General features: G+C 46.1%; 1 protein-coding gene and 1 long non-coding RNA gene across 3 annotated transcripts; one reads left to right on the top strand and one right to left on the bottom strand.

The window, feature by feature from the left end:
• The first annotated feature begins 517 nt into the window (after positions 1-517).
• Positions 518-16,558, top strand: LOC141999700 (uncharacterized). 2 transcript variants are annotated; one of them, XR_012642059.1, is made up of 3 exons: positions 518-682; positions 1,465-1,597; positions 15,995-16,558. It is a non-coding gene; the product is annotated as an uncharacterized LOC141999700 (long non-coding RNA). The 2 variants fall into 2 exon arrangements; XR_012642060.1 differs by having other exon boundaries at positions 16,008-16,049.
• On the bottom strand, positions 5,382-19,768 carry LOC141999699 (ficolin-2-like). The gene is made up of 10 exons (XM_074973374.1): positions 19,633-19,768; positions 18,003-18,116; positions 16,435-16,488; positions 16,136-16,171; positions 14,967-15,002; positions 14,128-14,163; positions 13,176-13,303; positions 11,787-11,916; positions 11,377-11,511; positions 5,382-5,629 (listed from the first exon to the last, which is right to left on the bottom strand). Exons 1-10 carry the CDS (start codon positions 19,712-19,714, stop codon positions 5,382-5,384), a joined length of 999 nt encoding a protein of 332 aa, XP_074829475.1. The 5' UTR covers positions 19,715-19,768.
• Between the last annotated feature and the right edge of the window lie 7,363 nt (positions 19,769-27,131).

The following is a 27,131-nucleotide window of genomic DNA, read 5'->3' as shown; positions in this document are numbered from 1 at the left end:
ACAAATTCTACCAGCCGGTCTGCGAATCAAAGTTGGTCTTCAGTTCCTGGGTTTGTGGTTCCTGGGTCGTTAGCGAACGGCTGTAGTTTTAGAGTTAGAAAGGAACACAAGCAACGCAGTGTTTAGAGATTTTTTTTTATTATTATTTTGGAATTATATTAAGAAGGATCTTGCTAATGGTGACTTTAATTGGATCAAATCTTCAGGGCCTTATTGAGCTTCTACTAAGGCAAACTCCAATTTTCTGCCATGGGATTTTTCCCTTATTAAGGGCTGAGTAAAAACTCAGTAAAGACCTCAAGATTTGGTCATGGAAAAGGCTTTCTGTTTCAACCTTTTCACCAACTCTTCCTTTCTCAAATAGCTGATGAAAAGGATGTCAAAATTTTGGGGCACATTTTAAACTCTTTGCAAAGATGCTCACACGTATTCTGATTAACCATAGCGTGCACCATGCTGACAACTTGTCCTTGAAGAACTGAGCAGCTATTCACATACAACTAAAATGAATGCAACCATCTTTTCACCTAAGGTTCTCTAATTTCCTGGCAGGTTTTCCAGAGACAGGTGGATGGTTCAGTGGATCTTTTCCGTGACTGGGAGTCATACAAGAGAGGTTTTGGCAACCAGCAGATGGAATTCTGGCAGGGGAACGACAACATTCACCTGCTAACATCTCATGGTAAGAAATCACAGATGCAATTTAATATATATATATACACTATGCCCTCCGTTTCCTTGGTAACATGGCACAGCGTGATGATAATATGGTAGCTTTATGTAGTGCTTTTCATCTGTAGATCTCAAAGTGCTTTACAAGGGAGGGTAAGTATCATTAACCCCACTTGGTGAATGGGGATTTGAGGGAAGCAGAGATGAGGTCGGTAGAAGAACCATGATGAGGACCATATCTAAGTCCCAGTTGTGTATCCTGTCCCCTAGACTATGCTGGTACACACCCAGCTGTAGTGAAACTGCTCCCAGACTCACCACTGGCTGCTCCTGACACACACAAACCTGCAAGGAAAAGTTTCTGGGAGAGATTACACTGGAGCTCTTTGGACTCCAGTCAAGGCTAGCTCACCTTTAAAGAGCATTAAGTGAACAGATCTGGAGATGTACCAGTCCTTGTTACAGTGCGTAGGACAGAATATCTGTTGAACCATCAGAGCTAAGACAGGAGCTGTAATTGTCCCTTGCTGCTTTGTCAGTGGATTGGTTCTGGCAGAGGCCACAGAGAGATGGATGCTATAGAGTCTGGTCACTTAGCTGGAGCGCAGATGTTAGCTGTGAGTGCTGTTTGCTAATGGACAAGAGACATAGGGGTATGAAACTAGGTTACTAAAGGCATCCCAGACTGAGCATACAGGGATAGGCTGGTGGATGAATGATGTACTAAACCCAGATGCTGAAAAATGTTAGTGGAACACACGGAATAGCTGATATTCTTCCTGTTTTTAACAGGAAGTAATGAGCTGCGCGTCGACCTCATGGATTCTGAAACCGAGAAGTATTTTGCCAAGTACAAATCATTCCAAATTTTAGGAGAATCTGAACTATAAACTGATTCTAGGAGACTTTCTCAATGGCACAGCAGGTAGGTGCTCGCCGGGTTTTACTGTGATCACAGCTAAGAAGGAATAGCAAATTCAGCTGAGATGTGCTGAAGTCTGGGGCAGCAGCAAAGTAAATTCTGCCCTGTCTGCACAATCTGAATTTAGCCACTTAGAGAAGCACATGCTCAGGTTCAGATAAAACCCCTGAAAGCTCTGTCCCTGGCCCCTATTGGGAAGATGCCACTTTATGTACCAGTGGGTTAACAAACAGGATTCCTGGGCGTCCCTCACACACATTGAGAACATGCTCTGAAATCTCCGACAGCTGGCTTCATTTGGGGGCAGTGAAATGCATTGGTGAGGATTCTCCAAAATCAAGAGGAAGAGCATCATCTCCTCTTCTTCTCCCAGTGGGATAGAGCAGCTTCTCAGTTCTATCCCTCTGATTACCCTGTGGGGTAATGAGCACCTCCCGTCTCTCTCCTTCCCAGCAGTTCTCCCGTGGAGACAGGGAGGGAACATCATCCCTTGGAACATGGCTCCCAGTTTCACTCATCACTGAGGACCCATGACACTGGCAGCAATCACAGAAGTGCTCTTAAATCAAACCCACAGAACAGGAAGTACATCCTGCAGTCATTGCTGTGCTAGCTTTGCCTGGGCCCAGGGTCAAACCTGAACCCGTAGTGGTGAGTTTTGGTTCTGCCAAGAGCCACGGACCCAGACTGGCTTCAGGTTTCTATATTTTCCATCTAGCACCTCCTGTCACCAGCCCCAAAGCCAAATCCCGTGGCCCTTACCCAGGCCAAAGTGTCAAGTCACACTGAGATCAATAGGATTTTGGGTGAATGAGGTTTGAGTACAAAGCTCAGGAACAAGGCCTCTGTTTAGAGGGGTTTGAAAGTTTTAGCCCAGTTTTGGCCTAAAACGTGGCCCAAAAATATCCCTTGGATCTGAACCACCAATACTTTGGGGGTAGTTTGGAACTGGACTTTGTAGCTGGACTCATCTCTGTAAAGGGATGAACCAAAATCCCTGATTCAAACTGCCTGAACTTGGGGAACATTTGGATTTGAAGCCAAAGTTTGTGATTTGTGCCATCCTGGTCCTGGCCCTAGCTGTAAAGCTTAGGGGTAGTTTTCAGGGTCCAGATATTTGAGCATAAACCCCCAGTGTAAGCAAGATCGAATGTGTCATTCTTGGAGCACTGTTATAAAAACTTTCCTCTTCCTCCCTATTCCTGAGAGGCCTCCAGAGTGAAACAGCAGCCTCCCCCTCGTACTGTGAGGACTTCGGGGTGCCCACAAGGGGAGTGATCAATCCCCACACTGGAAGGCCAGGCCCTGCATTTGGGAGACTGAACTACAGGGAGGGAGGCAGTGTGGGCTAGTGGATCGAGCACTCTGTTGGGACTTGGGACAACGGAGTTCTATTCCTGGCTCTGCCTCTGGTCTCCTGGGTGACCTTGCACAACTCACTTCCCCTCCCTGTGCTTCAGTTTCCCCATCCGTAAAATCAGGACAATGTAACTCTCTACGAGAGCGAGTTATTATTGTATTACAACTTGGGAGACAGCTACAGCTCTTTGTTACAGGTGATGCCTTAACCTACCATAGGAACGTGATGTTTTCAACCAAAGACGAAAGAGGAGGGGCTGTGTGTCACAGTGGGGTCATCAAGGCCAGATTAATGCATTGGCAAACTAGGCATGTGCCTAAGGCCCAAGCGCGGTGGGAAGCGCAGTATGTTGTTTTGTTTTTTCCCATGAGAGGCAGCCGGCCAGGCCAAATTAGAGTGAGTGGTGGTGTGACCTAGTCAGAGTACTGCTCAGGTTTGGGCCAACCAAACCCTCCATCATGACTATAGATTAAACCCCTGCTTCTGGACTAAGTACTGGTTGGGGGAAGAGCGGGGGTTCCTGCTGCCAGCGCTACCTCTTTGGAGAGGAAAGAGATCCCTTCGGAGGAAGAAAAGGATGCCCCATGCCATTGTCTGTGACTCCCTGGAAGGGAGGAGGACCCTGCCACCAGCAATCCAAGTTGGCGGGGGCCATGTCAGGGTATGTCTAGGGCCCCAGGTTGCTTTAATCCAGCCCTGGGAGTAATACCAGCATCAGTGGGGGAGACTATGGCCTGTTATACGTCCTGAGGCCTGGGCTGGGAGTGGGATTTTCTAGTACAGATGTAGCCTGAGGTCCTTGCAGAACTCTTCTATTTGCGCCACCGCTCTTTTCCGACATGCCCCCTCCGACGAATACTGCTCCTGGCAGAGGTAGCTACCCTCTCTTGCACTCCCCAGTGTACCCAGACAAATTATCTCCTTCTAGCATGATTATACGTTGCCTTCCCACCTCTCTAATTCACCTACTGCACAGCCAGGCATGTTTTTAGCTCTGATGCTATTGAACTGTCTTGTATGTTTTTTTAAAAAAAACAGTCTGTGAAATGCACATAATGGAGCCAGTGTTTGCTTTACTAACAGAGGGGAAAGTTCGCCAATGGCAGATGCAGCTTCCAAGGGCAATGATTCACTAACAGCAGAGGAAAAATTGCATGACAGTGGTAGGAGCTGTAGTGGTGCCTCTGGTAATGGAAGCAGCAGAAGACAGAACCAAAGAGGAGAAGAGAGATGACCTAGTTAGAGCTGGTTGAAATTTTTGGAATTAAGGGAATGTTTACACTGCAATAAAAGACTTGTGGCATGACCGCAACTAGCCTGGGTCAGCGGCTAGGTTGGACTCAGGCTGGATCCCAGTCGATGACACCACATAAAGGGGGAGTCTCAGAGCTCCAGCCCCAGCCTGAGTGTCGACACTGCAATTTTATAGCCCTGCAGCTTAAGCCCTATGAGCCTGAGTCAGCTGACCCAGGCACCGAGACCTAGTGCTCTGGGTTTTTGTCACAGTGTAACCATACCCTAAGAGTTTTTCTAGGGAGAAATAGCTTTTTTTTTTTTTTTCCCAATGAAAATTTTAATAATATATCACTGATATCATTCTAATGTTTTGTTTGACTGGAAAAAATTCACAATATTTTTTTACTGAAAATTTTCAGCATTTCTTTTTATATCAAAAATGTGCTCGGGATGATGCAATTTTTATTTTTTTTGTGTGTGTATAGAATGCCAGGGCTTTGGTAAATGAGAACATTCAATGGCATTTTTGTTGATACATATCAGGGGGAAAGAATTGGAAAAAAAATACAAAAAATTAAAAACAAACCCAAAAAACCTTTGAAATGAAAACAACTTAGAAATTTCATTTTTTCCCCACAAAACTATTTTTGCCTTATTGTTACCAGCTCTAGTCCTAGTGCACTGCAGTGGCTGAATGTGTAATTTGATGTCTTCCCTTAGTGGGTGGTATACAAAGAAAATGGCCCCTTACACACAGCTAAAAGATACTTACTTAGCTCAGGTATTAGGGGCTTGCAGTTATTGTGCTGACAGGTGATGGGCTCTAGCCTTACTTATGACTTTGGATCCATATGTATTTTACCATTTATTTGGTATTTTACCATTGTACCATGTATTTTTTACCATTGTACCATAGTATTTTACCATTTTACCATTTGCCATGTATTTTACCATTTATTTACTTATGATTTTGGGTCCATATGTATTTTACCATTTATTTGAGCCCATATTTCTACTTTCTGTTACATAAATGGCTGCACATCTCATTGGGTGAGCAGAAAAAAAGACATAAGACAAAGAAAACATTATGGTATAAAAAGAATTCATCTGAGCACATCTCCAGATAAATGATCAATATGACAAGCCTGTATAAGAACTAAGTGTAATTACTATAACTGCCTCCCTGATTGGCTACACGGGCCTAAATTTCATCTCTGACATCTTGTAGGAGTACTTGTGCCCTTTGCCAGTCTTCCAGTTCACCCCATCAGCATAGCTTTCATGGGCTCCTCTCAAGTATAACCCATTCAGGTTGGACCAATGACAGCCCTTGTACCACCAGGCCCCTTTAAAGGATGTTGCACAGTTACCTGAATATTGGTCATTGTCTCGGTCTTGGGTTGTAAACGGCATGTTGTTCTGCAAGGTTAATGAATCCCCTGTGGAAACAATTGTGTGTACAGTATTTACCACATGTTTTTACAGTTCAGGTCCCACGGCCCAGCCTGGCAGTTCTGCAGTGGGGTCGCTAAATTTCTCCTTTCACCAGGCAATAAAAATCTCCCTGGAGTCCAGGAGAGAGACTGCAGTTCTACTTCCTAGAAGGAAGATTTTCCACCAGACCATATTCTGATATCAGTGACACCACTATAAATCGAGAGAGTAACTCATTGTAGTCAATGCACTCAATGTGCTCCTAACACTAACAGCTTACCAGAGAACGGGTTGAGGATTCAGGACCGAAAAATCACAGTCACAGAGATGTAGGGCTGGAAGGGACCTCACGAAGTCATCAAGCCCAGCCCCTTATGTTGAGGGAGGATCAAGTAAACCTAGACCAACCCTGACAGGTGTTCAGCCAATCTGTTTTTAAAAACCACCATGGGTGGGCATTACACATCCTCCCTTGGAAACCTATTCCAGAGCTTTAACTATCCTCATGCTGTAGTTAGAAAGTTTTTCCTCATATCTAACCTAAGTCTCCCTTGTTGCAGATTAAGCCCACAACTTCTTATCCCACCACCAGTGGACATGGAGAAGAATTGATCATCGTCCTCTTTGTATGAGCCCTTGAGACTGTTCTCAGGTCCCCGCTCAGTCTTTGTTTCTGAAGACTAAACATGCCCAGCTTTTTTAACCTTTCCTCATAAATCAGGTTTTCTAACCTTTTATCATTTTTGTTGTTCTCCTCTGGACTTTCTCCAGTTTGTCCACATTTCCTAAAGTGCAGTACGCAAAAGTGGACACAGTACTCTAGCTGAGGCATCACCAGTGCTGAGTTGAATCGAGCAATTACCTCCAGTGTCTTACATGCAATACACGTGTAAATAGATCCCAGAATAATTCACAACAGCATCACATTGTTGTCTCATATTATTTGCGATCCACTCTAACCCTCAGATTCTTTTCAGCGGTACTACCACCTAGCCCAGGAGTTCTCAGACTCAGGGTCATGACACCTCAGGGGGCTGCGAGGTTATAACACGGCGAGTCGCAAGCTGCCAGCCTCCATCCCCAAACCCTGCTTTGCCTCCAGCAATTATAACAGTATTCTTAGAGGCTTGCTGTGTGAAAGGAGTCACCAAAACAAAAGTTTGAGAACCACTGCTTTTTCCTTCCTAAATGAAGTCCTTGGCACTTGTCTTTATTGAATTTCAACTTGTTGAATTCAGGCCAATTTGCCAAGCTCGTTTTGAATTCTAATCCTGTCCTCCAAAGTGCTTGCAACCTCTCCCAGAGTGGTGTCATCAGCAAATTTTAAAAGAATAGTCTCCACTCTATTAGCCCAGTCATTAATGAAAAGATTGAATAATACCAGACACAGGACTGACCCCCGCGAGACTCTACCTGATATTCCCTCGCTGTTTGACAGCGAACCACTGATAATTACGCTTTGTGTATGTTCTTTCAACCAGTTGTGCAACTATCTTAGAGCAATTTCATCTAGATTTCATTTCCTTAGTTTGCTTGTGAGAATGTCATGTGGGACTGTGTCAAAAGCCTTACTAAAATCAAGATAGATCACCTCTATTGCTTCCCCCTTATTCATGAGGCCAATAACCCTGACAAAGAAGGAAATCAGGTTGGTTTGGCATGATTTCTTCTTGACAAATCAATGCTGGCTCTTCCTTATAATACTATTTTCCTCTAGGTGCTTAATAATTGATTGCTTAATAATTAAATAATTAAAGGATAGGGCTTATGTTTGCACTTCTCCAGTCCTCTGGTATCTCATTCGCCCTCCAGGTGTTCTCAGAGATAATTACTAATGGTTCCTGGGATGAATTTTGTGAGGCCCCATTGACTGGAGTACATCTAACTTATTTAAATATTCTTTAATGTGCTCTTTCCCTATTTTGGCTTTCATTCATTCCCCCTTATCGCTGATATTAATTGTGTTGAATATCTGGTCACCATTAACCTTTTTAGTGAAGATTGAACCAAAATAGGCATTAAACACCTCAACCTTCTCGATATCATCAGATATTAGCTCTCCATCCCCACTAAGTAGAGGATCTACACTTTCCTTCATCTTTCTCTTGCTCCTAATGTATTTAAAGAACCTCTTCTTACTGCCTTTTATGTCCCTTGCTAATTCTAACTCTTTTTGTGACTTAGCCTTTCTGATTTTGTCCCTGTGGGTGATGCTATTCTTTCGTGCTCCTCCTTAGCATTTCGTCCATGTTTCCACTGTTTGTAGGATCCCTTTTTGATGTTCAGGTCATTAGGACTCCATCAGGAGCTCCTCAATTGCCTCTTCCTATTCTTCCTACCTTTCCTTCACTTTGGGATAGTTTGCAGTTGTGCCTTCAAAATTGTCTCCTTAGGAAATTACCAGCTCTCCTGAACTCCTTTTCCCCCTAGATTGTCTTCCCGTAAGACCTAACCTACCAGTTCTCTGAGTTTGTTAAAGTCTGCTTTTTGAAATCCATTGCCCTTCTTCTGATGCTTTCACTCCTTCCTCTCTTTAGAGTAATAAAGCCTATCATTTCATGATCAGTTTCACCCAGATTGCCTTCTAACTTCAGATTCGCTACCAATTCTTCCCAGTTGGTCAGAATTAAGTCTAAAATGGCTGGTCCCCCTGGTTACTTACTCTACCTTCTGAAACAAAAAAGTTATCCCCAATATATTCCAAGAATTTACTGGAAATTTTGTGTTTTGCTGTATTACTTTTCCAACAGATGTCTGGGTAGTTATAGTCCCCCATTATTACCAGGTCTGGGTTTGCCTATTTTTGCTATTTGTTCTAGAAATACCTCATCTTCCTACTCTTCCTCGTTTTTACCACTTTTATCTTTACCCAGAGACTGTCAAATGGCCTGCCTCTCACCTTGTTCAAGACCTCAAAACAAGTGTATATATTCTTGGTGTATAATGCAACACCTCCTCCCTGCCTGTCTCTCCTGAACAAGCTACACCCCTCTATACCAATATTGCTGTAACAATTCTTATCCAACCAAGTCTCTGTGATGCCAGTTAAGTAATAAGAACATAAGAGCGGCCATACTGGGTCAGACCAAAGGTCCATCTAGCTCAGTATCCTGTCTTCTGACAGTGGCCAATGCCAGATGCTCCTGAGGGAATGAACAGAACAGGTAATCATCAAGTGATCCGTCCCATGTGCTCTGGGAAACAGAGGCTAGGGACACCATCCCTGCCCCTTCTGGCTAATAGGCATTGATGGACCTATCCTCTATGAACCTATCTAGTTCTTTTTTCAACCCTATTATAGTCTTGGTCTTCAAAACATGTCCTGGCAATGAGTTCCACCGGCTGACTGTGCGTTGTGTGAAGAAATACTTCCTTTTGTTTGCTTTAAATCTGCTGCCTTTTAATTTCATCGGGTGACCCCTAGTTCTTGTGTTATGAGAAGGAATAAATAACATTTCTCTATTTATTTTCTCCACACCAGTCACAAGTTTATAGGCCTCTATCATATCCTGCTTTAGCTGTCTCTTTTCCAAGCTGAGAAGTCCCCGTCTTTTAAATCTCTTCTCATATGGAAGCTGTTCCATGCGCCCAATCATTTTTGTTGCCCTTTTCTGTATCTTTTCCAATTCCAATATATCTATATCTATCTATATCTATCTATCTTTTTGAGATGGGGTGACCACATCTGCATGCAGTATTCAAGATGTAGGTGTACCATGGATTTATATAGAGGCAATATAATATTTTCTTTCTTATTATCTATCCCTTTCCTAATGATTTCCAACATTCTGTTAGCTTTTTTGATTGCCGCTGCACATTGAGTGGAGGTTTTCAGAGAATTATCCACAGTGACTCTAAAATCTCTTTCCTGAGTGGCAACAATTAATTTAGTCCCCATAATTTTATATGTATAGTTGGGATTATGTTTTCCAATGTGCATTACTTTGCATTTTTCAACATTGAATTTCATCTGCCATTTTGTTGCCCAGTCACCCAGTTTTGTGGTCTGCCTTTGTAACGCTTCGCACTCTGCTTCAGATTTAACTATCTTGAGTAGTTTTGGATCATCTGCAAATTTTGCCACCTCATTGTTCACCTGTTTTTCTAGATCACTTATGAATATGTTGAACAGTACTTGTCCAGGTACAGACATCTGGGGGACACCACTACTTAACCTCTCTCCATTCTGAAAACTGAGCATTTATTCCTACCCTTTGTTTCCTATCTTTTAACCAGTTATTTATCCAGGAGACGACCTCCCCTCTTATTGCATGACAGCTTACTTTGCTTAAGAGCCTTTAGTGAGGGATCTTGTACTTAGATTTTCAGAAAGCCTTTGACACTATATCCACTGGATCCCCATTGAAGGGGTGAACAAGATGGAGACAAAGAATTCTAGTATATTGGTGAGGCATGATTTCCCTTTACAAAACCATGCTGACTTGTCCCCAACAAATCGTGTTCATCTGTGTGTCTGATAATTCTGTTCTTTACTATAGTTTCAACAATTTGCCTGGTACTGAAGTTAGGCTTACCGGCCTGTAATTGCCGGGATCACCTCTGGAGCCCTTTAAAAAAAATTGCATCACATTAGCTATCATCCAGTCATCTGATACAGAAGCTGATTTAAATGATAGGTTACATACCACGATCTGCAATTTCACATTTGAGTTCCTTCAGAACTCTTGGGTGAATGCCATCTGGTCCTGGTGACTTATTACTGTTTAATTTATCAATCTGTTCCAAAACCTCCTCTAATGACACCTCAGTCTGGGCCATTTCCTCCAATTTATCACCTAAAAAGAATGGCTCAGGTTTGGGAATGTCCCTCATATCCTCAACCGTGAAGACTGATGCAAAGAATTAATTTCGTTTCTCCGCAATGGCCTTATCCTCCTTGAGTTCTCCTTTAGCATCTCAATTGTCCAGTGGCCCCACTGGTTGTTTTAGCAGACTTCCTGCTTCTGATGTACTTAAAAAAAATTTCCTGTTACTTTTTGAGTCTTTGGCTAGCTGTTAATAATTAATAATTTAGCTATTGAGCTAATACTTCCAGTTCTTCCTATTCATTCCCCATACTGCTTACATTTGTGTGTAGACCTCTAAGATGTTGAGCTGATATCCCACTCTTGTTGCTCCTATTACCATACATACCCCCCAACATCTAACCCTGTGTTAAGGTGGCCCTTTTTTATTCTTAGTGGTGGGCTTTGATCACCTACCCCCTTTGAACCTAATTTAAAGCCCTCCATAACAGGATGGCAAGTTGGTGTGGCTAAGCAATGTGCCTATGCAATCCTGCAGTGGCCTGCAACAGACTCTGTATGCCAAAGAATGTCTCTGTCTCTAGTGTGTGGGAGTCTGGATGCATAGTTTGCACAAAATGCACATGTTCACCCACTCAGTGACTTGTACCAATCCAGGTGTGCCTACTTAGTTTAATTCAGATGTTTCTCACAGGCCTTTAGGTTTAATTTAGGAAAACAACAAGGAGTGGCTGTGCTTAACTCTGCTCAGAATTCTGCCTTCTGTCTTCCCGAGGCAGGATATCCATATTACACTTCATAGCTGGTGTCGCTAGAACATGTGTTCCTGCCAGAATAGTTCAAAAGCAGAGTAACTGATCTTTTCCAAGAGAGATCACTTCCACAGATTACATCACCTTTTGGTGCTACCACAGAATATTCTGCATCTCACTTGCTTTCCATTTTTCCATCCGCTACAAAGGGTAAAGGACGAGCTCAGAACCTACCTGCAGTGCCATTAACAAAGGGTCCAAGGATCAGCTTGTATTTCTCGGTCTCCCCTGTAATTTTGAACGATCCGAAGGTAGCAAATTGATACTTGTTGTCAAAATCTCCGAGATCGACACGAAGCTCGTTGGTTCCTTTGGAAAACAATTTGAAAGCAAAATGTTCAGCAATTTCCATCCAGTCTGTAGCATTCCTTATTGCTGTACTGTGAGCGAACCACCGGACTCAGAGGACAAATGCTGCTCCAGGAATCATGACTGGAGCCAGGCCAGCTACCACAGCACTATTGGTTTCAATAGCTTTGTGTGGCAGGGCTGCAAGGAACAGGAACAGGAAGGGGTGTCTGCAGCAGAAGTGTTACCTTCTACAACTCTATACCCTGTATCTATGGCTAAAGTGATGTCTTTACCAAGGGATGTCAGCAGGTGGATATTGTCGTTCCCCAGCCAAAATTCTGACAGCCGGCTGCCAAAACCTCTCTTGTATGAATTCCAGTCACGGTAAAAATCCACGGAACCATCCACCCGTCTCTGGAACACCTGCAGGGAAACAGGAGGTTCTTAGCTGGGAAATCCCACATTGTTTTCCATCCTACGTAGAGCAGGAGACCAGAAACTCAGACTGTAAACCATTTGATGAGATTTAACATGGTCAGATTCATTTCAGCCTCAGGTGACTATCGCAGAGGGAGGCTTGTCCCAGAGGATCGTATTAAATCTTGGCAGCAACAGCACTAGGTTAAAGGATCACATGGGTCAAAATCTACAGCACTGGACTGGCAATCAGGAGGCCTGAGATCTATACCCAGTTCTGCCACTTGGGCAAGTCACATCACCTCTGCTTTCTGTCCGACCCTTTGTCTGCCTTGTCTATGGAGACTGTGAGCTGCAAAGGACAGGGGCTGTCTCTCAGTATGTGTGTTCAGCGCAGTGGGACCAGTGGTGAGCTGGAGCCGGTTTGCACCGGTTTGCTCTAACCGGTTGTTAAATTTAGAAGCCCTTTTAGAACCAGTTGTTCCACGAGGGACAACCGGTTCTAAAAGGGCTTCTAAATTTAACTGGCCAAAAGTGGTGCCTTAGGCGCCGACTCCATGGGTGAAGCCGGGGGGGCAGAGAAGCAGAGCTGGGTGGTGCATTCAGGGGCGGAGGCGAGGTGAGCTGCAGGTGGGGCAGGGAGCTGCTGGTATGTGTGTTCAGCACCCAGCGCAATGAGGCCCTGATCTTCATCAGATTCTCTAGGCATGACTGGGATATAAATAAACGCAATAATAAATTGGAAGGTTTAAATGTGATGTGTGTACAGGGTTCAAACCCCTCGTCTCAGCTCCCTAGAATGCTCTCTCCACTCATACTCAGGGGCTGCCTGAGTGACAGAGGAGCTGATGCATCAGGACTTTGACCACAGTAGAAGGAAGAAGGAATTCTGGTTCCAGAGCTTGGGCAGCTATTGAGGAGGCTTTGAGAGCCAGGCAGGGAATAGCCAGGAAAAGGGAAATCTGTGTCAGAGCAGTGAGAAATGTCCCCTCAGACGGGGTCTTTTAGACTCTAAAGCTCCCAGTTCCCTCCATGAAACCCATTGTGTTCACAACCAAGGTGTCTGGAGACTTTGACAGGATTACTAGGAAGTGTCTGTGTTTTTGTTCAGCAAACCATGGTGAGCTGACAGTTTCAGAATTTCCATCCTCACACTGTTCTCCTAGCTGCCACCCACAGGTTAAGGGCCACCTCCCATTCTTGGAACAAAAAACTGTTGTTCAAGGAAAAAATATCCAATGAGCTTCATTAGTCTCTGTTCTTACAATCCATCCTCCACCATCTGTGTCCATGTCACACAGCACGGTCATGGCATTACAGTCGTGCGGGTAGATGGTGTACCAGCCACTCAGGGTGTACCCTCTAGCTAACAGCTCCTTGCAGTTCTTTGCTCCTGGTGGAAAGAGGAATTGAAATATGTAAATTGGTTGAATAATTCTCCTTGGAGCAGGGATTCATGGGCTGCTTTACATTGCACTGAGGGCCAGATCAACTGCAGAATCAGGTAACTCGAAAATAATCTTTGAGCCACCCTCTTCTCTCCTCCCCACTGTAGTGTTTGGGAATTGGGTAGTATCCCTTTAAATAGTGTGTGGTCCCTCTGTGTTCTATCTTTGGAAACCTACCGCAGCAGCATACGTACCGAGCGAGGCTTTTCATGCTCTCTCTAGTTAGCAAACACAATTATTTAGACTTCACTGTGCTAGTGTGGTTCAAATTATATTTGTTTGAAAGAGGAAAAGAGACAACAACTGCCCAACCCCATCTGTTCTGCGTGAGAACAGCTCAACCTGAACAGGGGATTGGCTCAAAGTGTCTTGAAAACTCATGGAAATTGAAACATGCACAAAGATTTGTACTGGTGGAAGTGCCCGTGCAGCCATTTTGAAATCCCTTGAGAGTCAGAAGGGCTTCCGGTTATCACGTGACTTGGGTGAGCAATCACTGCAAGGGAATATCAAATACTCATAAGAATACTCACATCAAACAGATTACAAGTGAACCCATTGGCTGAAATATGTTTCCACAAAAGATTCACTAGCTAATTGCACAAATTGTTCATTTAAAAATACCCAACTCTCTGGTGAGTAAAACAGGCTGAGTTGTCATATTAATCATTTTAAAATATTTGTTCATCATTCCTGAGGGTTCAGCCATCACGGCTGTGTTCCCTGGATGGAATGAGATGATAGTTCACTGGTTATAAGAAATGCTCACCTTTCTGACACTGTATGTTGTCCAGCTCTTCCTCTCCTGGAGAGGAAAAGAAACAATGGAAGTGAAATTTGAACCAGAAAACATTGTATTGTCTTTTAAATTGTGCCAACCGTGATAGCTGGGTTAGCAATGTACTAGAAAATGCACTAGACAGGTTTGTACTTGTGCAAAACCAAGTGTTAATGGAATCACACCCATCTCTGATCTGCGCTTCCTGTCTGGAATAAAAAAGATGTCATTCATAATTAGCCAACGCTGTTTTGTAACCCTCTCATGACGTTCCTACTTGCATGGGTAAGAATTGGTCCTTAATGGACTAAATTAATTGCTGGTCAGTAAGTAGAAGCAATGTCTACAAACTCAGGGGTGTTACACCTGCTTACACTAGCTGTGAATTTGAGTCAATATGTTATAAAAAATCCCAAGTGGAATAAGTTAAACAGAAAAAGGAGAACTCCTTTAAACGAGCATTTAAACCAGATCCATTTCTTATAATTCATGCTCCCCACCCCCAGTATGTGAGGAGTATAAGGAGGGGTAAGAGAAAGCAGCCTTCTCCAGGATATACATCTGGATCTTCAGCTTTCACTTACATGCCAAATATTATCTGTAATACCAAAGGTCATCTGCTTGGAGTTATTGCAGATTTTGCAATACTGTACTGTTTACTTGTTTTGTAGACAGAGCTATTTCTCTCTTCAAACATTCCAACACTTACAGGAATATTGCTGAGCTCGATCCTGTGGGCATGGTAACTATTCAAGAAGCAAGATTCTTAAGCCACTTAAATGAAACTGAAGTGATGTGCTCAGTATAAAGGAAAGTGCAGAGGATCTCACCAACTGTTCCAAGGGTTCCCAATGCTCCTTTATCTCCTAAAGAAAGAAAGAACTAAGAATAAAATTCTTTTCCCTAGAGATCATCTCCATAATTTGAGCTCTCATTTCAACACCTACTTGGGGGTTAATTGTGCAGGCGGCTAGTTCACTCCACACAATCTGTTAAAGTAGCCTGCTAGTGGGACTTAAGTGATACATGTATCTTTTGTCCTCTTCACTGGCTGAATTTCACCCTTAGGATATGTCAACACTGCAACTGGGTGCATGCTTCCTAGCTCCTACGTAATGAGCGAAGGTGTGTTAGCCTACCACAGTGGTTCTCAAACTATGGGTTGGGACCCCAAAGTGGGATGCAACCGTGTTTTAATGGGGTCACCAGGGCTGGCGTTAGACTTGCTGGGGCCTGGGGCCGAAGCCCAAGCCCCTTCACCTCGGGCTTCATCCCTGGGTGGAGGGGCTCAGTTACAGGCCTCCCACCCTGGGCGGTGGGGCTTGGGCTTTGGCCCCCACCAAGGGCAACAGGGCTCGGGCTGGCTCAGGTTTCGGACACCCCTCCTAGGATCGTATAGTAATTTTTGTTGTCAGAAGAAGGTCGCTGTGCAATGAAGTTTAAGAACCACTGGCCTAGTGCGGTTTGATTCCTGGAGTAATTTCCTGTGACTGCCAAGGACCTTGTGATATGTCAGACATTATAATTAGAGCTGTTGAAATGTTTTCAGCTAATATATTATTCACCAAAAAAATACAGTTTCGTGTCCGAAACAGTTCGCAAATTCAGTTCACATTTGGCAAACACGTACAGCCAAAGTAAACAAACAAAAATAAATGAAGGGAAATTTTCCCACTTACTCAAAAAGTTTTGCTTTGACATTATTAAAATGTTCAAACCTTTCATTTTGAAACAACATTTTGTTTAGTCATTTGGCTATTAAGCAAAACCAAAAAGAGATTAGAAAAACCCACCTAAAACCTTTTGGTTTGGGTAAAAAGGCACTTCTTGTTCAACCTGACCCAATTTTTTTATTCAGCTTTTTCTTTCAGAGAGAAGACAGAAGGGAAAATTGAACAGTGGCATGGGGGGAAATGTGGCTCCCGGTTCTTCTATCACCGTGAACAGCATCATAAAGTGCCCTGCTCTGCAGTGAGAAGAATCATCTGAGGTCTCTCACCTTTCGTTCCAGGGGGGCCAGCAGGACCTCTTTCTCCTGATTGACAAAAAAATAAGATAGTAAAGACTGATCAGAGATAGCGAGATCTTGACACTGGATCAGAACTGAAGTTCTATTTGACAATAAAGGGTTTATTATTGCAACATAGAGTGAAGGGGAGCTATGGTGGTTTTTGGAGCCCAGATATTATAGGAATTGGTGTTTTATAACTAGTTCTAATTGATATTTGATCAAAAACAAATTTCCTGTTCTTAGGTCACCTATAGGAAAACACAGTTCTCTGCCCTTTGTTACTTTACCTTTTGGGCCAGTTTGTCCTGCCTTTCCAGGGATCCCTGGAGGTCCCCGTTCTCCTGCAAACACAGAAAATTGACGGAATATTTTCCAAGGTAGCGTAAATACTGTGTATATAATCCTCACCCACCACCCCAATCTGGAATTATAATAACCCACTGGTGTCAAAATTCAACTCATGTATCTGCATCTGGCTCGTTGAGTCCCTGATCTCACATCAGGATCCACTAGCATGGACTCTTGCATGGAGGCCATTGATGTCAATGGGACAAGCACATCTTGCTGCCAGGTGAGAACCAAAGCTGGTAAACAACCATTTTCTACATGCTACCTGTGACGCATGGTTAGAAAGGGTTAAACATCCTGCAAAATAAATAACCCACAAAAGACATGTAGGGAGCTAATGTCTGTGTTTTTGTGTATTTACATATGTATAAGTAGGGTCGACAATGTAATCAACAGTCCCTGTCGGTGCTGTTTTCTGATCATTCAGAAGACAAAACAACATCGTCTCAATTCAATGAATTGTAAACGTGGGATAGCTCTGAATATGAGATTTGGACATTGGACTATGACCTATGAACTGAATTCTAAAGGAACTCTTTGCAGCTACAAAGTTCACCATATCTGCTGTGAATCTGAACCTCAGTGAGTTGAACTCATGTTTGTATGTATATTGATCTTTTAACCATACTCTCTCTCTTTTGTTTTTTAATAGATTTTAGTTTAGTTAATAAGAATTGGCTGTAGCATGTGTTTGGGTAAGATCTGAAACATTCGTTAACCTGGGAGGTGAAGTGTCCGATCCTTTGGGATTGGTAGAAACTTTTCTTTTATATGATGAAATAAAATTTACAGAAATTGCCATCATATTTAACGTGGGTACCTGGATGGAGGCCTGAGGCTGGATCACTTTAAGGGATCTGTGTTGTTTGGACTTCTGAGTAACCAGGGAGGTAATAAAGAAGCTGTTTTATTCTGGCTTGGTAAATCTAAGGATTGGAATATCCACCAGCTTTTTGGGGATTGTCTGCCCCATTCTTTGCAGTTCACCCTAATTGAGTGACCACAGCTGGCTCCCACTAGGATCCCGGTCACACTACCATTAAAAATTCAATGGCTCAAAATAATCATCATCATTTGTTCTTCTCTAGCCCCTCTCATCCAAAGTTCTCAGAGTGCTTTACACAGGTCAACGAAATATGCCTCAGATAACCCCTGGGAGGTAAAGGACCATTATAGCCATTATACAGAGGGGAAAATTGAGGCTCAGGGAGAGGAAGTGACTTGCCCAGGGCCACACAATGAGACAGTGACAGAGATGCAGAATGAACTAGAAGACTTGATTGCCAATCTGATGCACCAAAGAGAAAGGATAATATTTCAAAGTTTGCGTATTCTGAAGTTCCAATCCCTCACCAAAGGATATGGAAGATTTGCCCTATGGGTTGGGCAGAGTTTCCTCATATCAGGGTTGAGGGGAATCTCCAAAGTCTGAGCATATTACAAAAGTAACTCCCATTTACATCAGCACCATCCATGCCTGATTCCCTTTCCGTGCCTGGGAATGTACCTCTCATTCCTGCAGCTCCTGGGTCTCCTTTGGGTCCTGCGGCACCAGGAAACCCAGGGCAGCCTTGGAGAACGGCGAGTTTATCGGAACCACTGAGTCCCACTATCTTCACCTCTGGGGAAAGAAATGAATCCATAAATAATATGTGTTAGTTTCTCATTGTCTGAAACATTCTGCAGAAAACCAAGCAAACGAGAGCCTAGATAGTTCCTTAATTTTGTTTTCTCTATTAGTGATAAATGCAACATTTTCTTCAGGTTTATGAATTTGAATTTATGACTGCCCTAAAATTAAAGGGTTGGGGGTGATCATTACTCTCGGTTTCTGTTTTAAGTTTTAGTGAAAAGTTAAAAGAAAAAGACTTATTAAATTTAAGTGATTTTTAAAAAAACACGTGAGTTAATTTTGATGTACATATTGCCCTGCCGTGTTTGCAACCCAACCATTGTGGAATTGTGCCAGTTCATGAGAACCTCTTAATGACATTAACTAAAGAGAAACAAAAATTACACAGACTAGTCGGTTTTCATTGTGGAAGCAGAATGAAATGCAGAGAAAAAAAAGAAAGCTGTCATTCAGTGAATAAATTGTCCAAAAGCAAATTAATTTTAAAAATAGTTAGTATTTCCTGTGGCATAGGATACCTGCCTCCTAATTTGGAACATTTGGGCATAAATCAGAGGTACCAAATGATTTTTTAAATAATCTTGAATGTAAGGAAATGAAACTTAAAAGCAGTACTGCTCTGAAATAATACATTAATTTATCCATAAGAGGGTAAATCCTGTATTCATTCCTTTTTCAGCAAAACACCCATTTCCTTCAAAGGGAGTTTGCTTGAATTAGGTCTGTACAAAATTGATTAAATCCTGCATAAGGACGATAGGATTTATGGTGAACTAAAATTAACCCTCAAATGCTGCTGGATTTTCAATCCAAAGTACAGCAGTGAAAGTAAGTATCATTATACAAAGATCTCTATTGTGGATGTCTGCTATTAGATATACAGTACTAATATTTTTTAAAATGATAACCTTAGCTTAGTAACCATGAGTTTTAAAAAGGCTAATCTACTATCAGAGGGTTCCGCTGAGCTTTAAAGGTCAGGTTTAGATTTCCTAGAATGTATTAAGTGGACATTTCACAGCTTGTGGGTTGGTCACTTATTGGGTTAAAAATGCTTTGGTGTCAACATACAATGGTGATAAGAGCTTTAGATGGAGAGATTCCAGCAGCAACATGGGGAGGTTAGAAGTTAGGAAATGAGTGTGAGGAAAAGCAGGTCAAAAAATGTCAGATTTCAGAAAATTTCACTTAAAAAAAAGATTTTCACAACATTATTTGCAAAAACTGTGTCCTATTTTTGACCACTTCTCATCCACGGTGGCCATTTCTGCAATACAGATTAATTTTTACAAAGTAATTTTGGTCAAAGAAGCTGTTCTTTTTATTATTTATATTCCACCATGAGCCTGAAAAGTACTTTATAGACCCGTAGGACAACAAAGATCCCTGAAGACCTTACATATTGAAGGCAGCTGAATGTAGTAGTTCCCAGTTCTCCAGGGTCCAGGTTGGCAAGAAGCATAGCATGAAATGCTGTTGTGAACAGGGATTGTCTTTCACTCACCTGGGCAGATGTCCTCAGCCTTACAAATTGCTGCTGCTAGACAGAGTAAAGAGATAAGGGTTTTCTGGGCAACCCTTCCCATGGCTGGTGCTGGTCTCTGCAATAGCAGCTCCACCCTCTCTTGCCACCCTCTCTTCTGCTTAGCATGTAGGGCTCTGCAAGCCTTTCATATTGAATGACCCATACAGAACTAATCCCACCTCTTAGCACCGCCTTCCCATACTCCACAATCCACTGGTTCAACTGAGATTGCAACATAGACAAAGTTCACAACTGTAGCTGATTTAAATGGTCTTGTCGGATATGTTCAGTATTGGACTAACAGCCACTGCGTCATCCACACGGCAAGTGCAGTATTGTCCAGTGATGATTATTGAATGGAGCCAGTCTGAATCCTGTCTCACAAAGTTCATGAGAATGTGTCTTCTTTAAGATTAAAATAGGGTGCCAAATAATGAGCCCAATATGACTTTCTCCTTCCCTTCAAGTCTCCTGTCTCCTTCAGTGGGAAACTTCGGGTGAACCAGGGGAGCAGGATTGGGTGATCTTAATATCCAACCGTGTTCTTGTTATTTTTTGTATGACAGTAGCCACAGGAGGCCTCATATCAGCTTGGAGCCCCACTGTGCCGAGTGTTGTACAAGCCCACGGTAGGAGACAGTAACAGATTGATAGATTCCAAGGCCAGAAGTGACCATTGTGATTATCTAGTCTGACCTCCTGTATAACACAGACTCCTAGATAAATGATTTCTAGAGCAGATCTTTTAGAAAAACATCTAATCTTGATTTTAAAATGGTCATAAATGGAGAATCCATCATGACCCTTGGGAAATGAGTCCAATAGTTAATTACTCTCACCATAATTTCCGTCTGAATTTCTCTAGGTTTAATTTAAGAACATAAGAACGGTCATACTGGGTCAGACCAAAGGTCCATCAAGCCCAGTATCCTCTCCTCTGACAGTGGCCAATGGCAGGTGCCCCAAAGGAAATGAACAGAACAGGTAATCATCAAGTGATCCATCCCCTGTCGCCCATTCCCAGCTTCTGGCAAAAAGAGGCTCGGGACACAATCCCTGCCCACCCTGGCTAATAGCCACTGATGGATCTATCCCCCATGAACTTCCAGCCAACCCTGCCCCAAAGATGCTACAATCCAAATAGACAAATGAAGGAAGGGAGAAAAGAAAGGTTGTTATTTTTGCAGTACTATATGGCACCAGATCTACTGAGACAGTGCTGCTGCATTTTCTGATATGTACATGTGATTTTTCAGTGACTGCCGCATGTTGGATGCTCCTGAGGGCAGATCACTGCCATGGTTTATTTCTTTATGTGCTTGTGTGTCTGCATGCCTCCAATCTGTAGAGCAAGAATGCCACTATTCTCCCTGGGTGCAATGGGTATTTCCTCTTTACACTGGGAAAGCATGATTAATATTGTATTGTGGTTTCTGGTCTCACACAGGTTTCGTGTGATAGACCTTGTGCTGCAGGATTTACCTTGGGCAGGATCTGCTTCTTTGGGCATGCCATTGCATGTCAGATGGGTTGTACCATCAGTGAATGTTAGTTTGTCCTCTTCTCCAACTGCCAGGGTATGTATTTTACTCATGGGTGGGTTATCAGCAGGAGGAATTGAACCTGCGGCCTCTGTAGCTAACCATATAAGTTACTGCCTCTTTAGCTGAAATACTCAGGTATGTAGCCTACAGTGCTGTAGTAGACTCATCAACCTCTGTCTGTGGCCCAGCCATCACCAGATGAGGACAGAGCACCACACAGCGAGAGAAGGATACGGCCGGGGAGGGGTGAAATTTGGATGGCTGCAACTAGCCAACCCCATCTTACCTGATGTTGGTGCAACACCTTTGAAAATGTGCTGTGGGAAAATGTGCTAGGCACCGTTCACTTCTCTGCCAGTCCCAGTGATGGACTTAGCTGGCATCATGATGCTGGACCCAGCTCTCCCAGTGGCTGTCACAATACACACGCCCAGTGTCAGATGACCCTGCTATTGGACAGAGAATCTGTTTTATACACTGTCACACTCTTTTTTTCACCAGAGTCCAGTCCAGTGCAACCCAACACAATCACTCTTCTGTGTCTGAGATGAGATCTTTGGGGCTGGGGCTGCCTTTGTGTTCTGTACTTGCACAGTGCCAAAGACAACAGGATGTTGTGACTGGTGTTCCTAGGTGGTACCATAATCCAAATAATAAACAATTAAGATAAGTAATAATTCCCCTTCATTGTGAGCCCAGGGGGGCATAGGGTTCGTTCAGAGCTCCCCAGGGGCAGCTTTAAATTACTTTCCCCCGTAGCAGGGCCATTGCATGGCCATTGCATGGCCATGGACCAGCTGGATATTGGCCACACCTCTTTTGTGAGCAGGTCAATTTTTAACAGTCCACATCTCTTTATCCCTGCCATTGGTCCTTCTTACATGAATTACAGGATGGGCAGTTTTGCCATTGACCTCGGTGGGAGCAAGATAGGGCCTCTTATGCTTTTGTAAAACTTGGTGTCCGCGACTCCCCACTTGGCCAAATGAGTACAAACATGGAGTGAGCCCACTGATGTTAGTGGAGTCACTCTGCGGTAATCAGGGCTGGATTAATGCATAGGCCATCTGGGCACGTGCCTACGGCCCAAATTCAGGAAGTGGGAGGGAGGGATTGTTGTGTTGTTTTGCTTTGACCATGATAGAGCGAGGACCAAGCAAAATGTGACTGAGTGGCATTGCGAGCTGGTGTGCGGGGCTGCAGCACTGCTCAGGCTTGGCCCAGCCACCCCTCCATCATAATGGAGGCTGGCTGGGCCAAATGTGAGTGGTAAAGTGACCTGACATGTGGGGTTGCAGGCAAAGCTCAGGTTAGGCCCAGCTGCCCCTCCATCATGACTACAGAATAAACCCCTGCTTCTGGGGTAAGTACTGGGGGACTCTCCTGCTGCTAGCGCTACCTCTTTTAGAGGAAAGAGGCTCCTGCTTCTGGGGAAGAAAAGGATACCTCATGTCTGTCATAAATATAAAGGGAAGGGTAACCACCTTCCTGTATACAGTGCTATAAAATCCCTCCTGGCCAGATGCAAAACCCTTTCACCTGTAAAGGGTTAAGAAGCTAAGATAACCTTGCTGGCACCTGACCCAAAATGACCAATGAGGGGACAAGATACTTTCAAATCTGGAGTGGGGGGGAAAAAGGGTTCTGTCTGTCTGTGTGATACTTTTGCCGGGAACACATCAAGAATGCAAGCCTTCCAACTCCTGTTAAGTTAGTAAGTAATCTAGCTAGAACATGCGCTAGATTTTCTTTTGTTTAACGGCTGGTAAAATAAGCTGTGCTGGAGGGAATGTATATTCCTGTTTTTGTGCTTTTGTAACTTAAGGTTTTGCCTAGAGGGATTCTCTATGTTTTGAATCTGATTACCCTGTAAGGTATTTACCATCCTGATTTTACAGAGGTGATTCGTTTACCTTTTCTTTAATTAATTTAATTTAATTCTTCTTTTAAGAACCTGATTGATTTTTCATTGTTCTTAAGATCCAAGGGTTTGGGTCTGTGTTCACCTGTACTAATTGATGAGGATTATTCTCAAGCCTTCCCCAGGACAGGGGGTGTAGGGCTTGGGGGGATATTTTGGGGGAAGACGTCTCCAAGTGGTCTCTTTCCCTTTTCTTTGTTTAAAACGCTTGGTGGTGGCAGCATACTATTCAAGGACAAGGCAAAGTTTGTACCTTGGGGAAGTTTTTAACCTAAGCTGGTAAGAATAAGCTTAGGGGGTCTTTCATGCAGGTCCCCACAGCTGTACCCTAGAGTTCAGAGTGGGGAAGGAACCTTGACAATGCCACTGCTGGTGAATCCCCTGGAAGGGGAGGAGGGCCCTGCCACTTGCATTCCAAGTTGGCAGAGGCCATTTTGGGGTATGCATGGGGACATGGATTGCTTTAATGTGGCCCTGAGGGCAGGTTTAAGGGTTAGAGCATGGACATCAAACATGCAGCATGGGGCCCAATGGTCACATCACCGTAGGCTTTTATTTTGAATCATAAAACATTTTTTAAAAACCACAAAACATGCGTCTCTGTGTCCTGCAGGAAGAGGAGGCTACGGAAACGACATGTCCCAGCAGCAGCCCCTCCAGCACTGGCCCATGCCCAGTGGCCGCGCCCCTGCAGGATGGGGAAGGAAACTTCTACTACCAGCAGCCAGTGCTGGCCATGCTCAGATGCTGCGGCATTTTGCAATGGCATTGCAGGGCGGGTGGCAGAGGCAACAGGGGGTCAAGTCCCCCCCACCCCCCCGATTGGCCTGCCCCCACCGCCACCTCCCCAGCCAGGTTCTCTCAGGCAGCTGCTGTGCTGCACAGCCCGGAGCGGCCGGCTTCAGCTAGTGTGAGAAGTGGCTCCATCCCGCTCCCCACCCAGACCTGGCTGCCAGGGAGAGCGGCCAACCGTGCCGGAGGGGAGGCGCAGTGGGAGAAGGACAAAGCCTCCCCCCGCCTGCAGGTAACGTGGGACAGGGAGAACATGATGGACCCAGGCTGGGCTGCAGGGTGGGGGGGGTCACTGGGCAGAGGCAACACGGGGTGGGGCGTTCACGTGTCCTCCCCTTTAGATTGTGGGGGAGGAGCAGGAGTCGTCTTTGCCTGGGAGCCCTATAAGAATTGGGGCTGACGGCCAGGGACGGGGTTAGACACATGCAACCCGTGCAATGGCAGGAGCCCTGAGCCAGCCAAGGGGCCCCCTGCCATGGCGACTGCGTCGGGTGCTTGTGAAGGTGGGGTCAGGAATCGAGCGGGAAAAGGTAGACGACAGGGGCAGATGAATAGCTGGGGCAGGCTCAGGGCTGCTTGGCCGTACAACGTCTGCCCAGCGCAGGCCGCTGCTGTTGTTGGGGGCCTGCTGGAACCCCGAGGAAGAGCCGTGCGCTGAGCCCCACGGCCCACATTTGAATGTGCCCAGGGAGGGGGGGACTCCAAGAGGGTGGCTCTGTTGCAGTGGCGGAGTCAGCATAGGATATTTGGGTGGGCAGGTAATTCTGGGGGGAGGGGGGGGGGCTGGGAGGGCAGGAGGGATGGGGGACCTGCCTCCCACCAAGCCTGCAGCCGGCATGGCCAGGGGCTCCCTGGGACCCTGGCATGCACCCAACTCCAGGAGGAGATGATGCTCTCCAGCGCTCCCAGCTCCCTTCCAGGTCCCACTGCCCCACACTGGGCCCAGCTCCCCCAGGCGGTGGGTCTACCTTTTTCGAAGATCTCCTCTACCGCCGGCGAGCGCCCAACCCCAGCAGGAACGCCAGGCAGGCGGAGCAGAGCAAGCCCCTACACCCCGACCCCACTCCCTGGCAGGAGCGCCGGTGGGGCGGGCGGAGCGGGACAAGCGCTGGGGCCGGAGCAGAGCTGGGGTTGGGGGGTTGGGGGGTGGGCCTGGATCAGGGGTGGGCAAACTTTTTGGCCTGAGGGCCACGTCGGGTTTCTGAAATTGTATGGAGGGCCAGTTAGGGGAGGCTTTACCTCCCCAAACAGCCAGGTGTGGCCCAGCCCCCGCCTCCTATCCGACCCCCCTGCTTCTCGCCCCCTGACGGTCCACCCGGGACTCCTACCCCATCCAACCCCCCCTGTTCCTTGTCTCCTGACGGCCCCCCACCCGGCAGCCCTGCCCCATCCAGCCCTCCCTCCGCTCCCTGTCCCCTGACCACCCCCGGAACCCTTGCCCCTGACTGCCCCCTGCCGCCCCATCCAAATCCCCTCTCCTTCCTGACTGCCCCCCCGGGTCCCCTCTCCACCCTCCACCCCCTGACCACCCCCCCAAACTCCCCTGCCCTCTACCCAACCCCCCCCTCCCTTCCCCCTTACTGCGCGGCCTGGAGCACGGGTGGCTGGCGGCGCTACAGCCGCACCGCCCAGAGCACCAGGACAGGCAGCCGCGCCGCCCGGCTGGAGCCAGCCACGCACCGCGCAGCACCGGGCACCGGGTCAGGCTGCCGCTCTGCAGCTGCGCTGCCCGGCAAGACCTCGCAGCCCCGCCGCCCAGAGCATTGCACCGGCGGTGCAGTGCGCTGGGGCTGCGGGGGAGGGGCTGGGGACCAGCCTCCCGGGCCAGGAGCTCAGGGGCTGGGCAGGAGGGTCCCGCGGGCTGGATGTGGCCCCTGGGCCATAGTTTCCCCACCTCTGGCCTGGATGCTTAGTGGGTGGGCCACAGCCCACCCAGGCCCACATGTGGCTATGCTCCTCCTCTGCCATGAACTCAGACGAGTGGGACCGCCAATGGCAGAGCCTCCATTTTGGTTGGAAGCCCCCCCTGCTAGGGCTCTGACTCCAGCTCTGCTGGCAGCAGCAGCTGTGGTTTGCGGCGCTGACTCCCGCGGTCGCAGGTCTGGCTTTGGCAGGAGCCGTGGTGATGGCTCTAGCAGCAGCAGCTCTGGTGCAGGGCACGGACCTGGGCGGGGCGTTGGGATGGGTGGGGGAGCAGAGCAGGAGGTGCAGAAGCAGGGATGGGGGTTGTGGGGGGTGAGGGAAGAGAGAATGTGGGACTTGTGATGGCATATGGGGGTCCACAATAAAAACCTGCACCCAGGGCTGACCTTAAGGAAAATGGCACCCTGGACGAATTTATATTTTGGTGCCCCTAGCCACTGTGGACTCCCAGGCTCCCCATCCCCCTTTGCACCCTTAACCCTTGCGCCCCTAACACCTGCACCCCCTCCTGCACCCCCATGGGGAAACTGACATGGATGCATGGAGCAGCTGGCATTGCTGCTTGCTTCCCCCTTTGAACGCTGCTCCTCCATGCACCCCTTGGGGGCTGGAGGGGAGCGAGGAGCGAAGTCAGGGCTCCCTGCATCCAGGTCACTTTGCCCTTCTCTTACTCAGCCAGGAGGGAAGGGAGCAGCAGCTCCTGATGCTCACCTCACAGCACAGTCTGGATGAGGAAAGTGACCAGGGTGCATGGAGTGCTTGGTGTCGCTCCTCCCCACACAGCCCTCTGGGGGTTTGAAGGAATGTGGGGGGCAGTGGGGGAGTAGTATTTGTGTGTCATCACTCCCCCATGGATGCCCCCCCACGCAGCACTGACCTGGGAGCAGTTTCTGAGTCTACACCGGTAGTGCACACTTCTGCACAACACCCCCCTTCACCACGGCCTTTAAGGCAGTCACCAAGGTGGCCCTCCCCTAAGCCGGCCCTGCCTGCATCGGTGCCCATCTTTTTGTTCCTCTGCCATGGCACAGGGAGAGACGGAGACGGAGATGCGGCGGGGGGGAGATGTTGGACTTGGAGTCCAGTCAGCATTTGCTGACCTTGCTGACAGTTAAATCTTCCGCTGGGAATAATACCAGCATAACGAGGGGAGATTATGGCCTGTTCTGCCCCACAAGGCGCCATGGGCTGGGTGATGGGACTTTCTAGTGCAGGTTGAGCCTGAGATCGTCTCAGTGCTCTTCTATTTCCACCCTCACCCTATTTCGACATGACCCTTCTGCAGCCAAAATGCTGCT

Source organism: Natator depressus, chromosome 16 (assembly GCF_965152275.1).
Source record: "Natator depressus isolate rNatDep1 chromosome 16, rNatDep2.hap1, whole genome shotgun sequence".
In the NCBI taxonomy this organism is placed as follows: domain Eukaryota; kingdom Metazoa; phylum Chordata; order Testudines; family Cheloniidae; genus Natator; species Natator depressus.
Note: the sequence above shows the minus strand (reverse complement) of the source record. Positions and strands in the feature narration are given on the sequence as shown.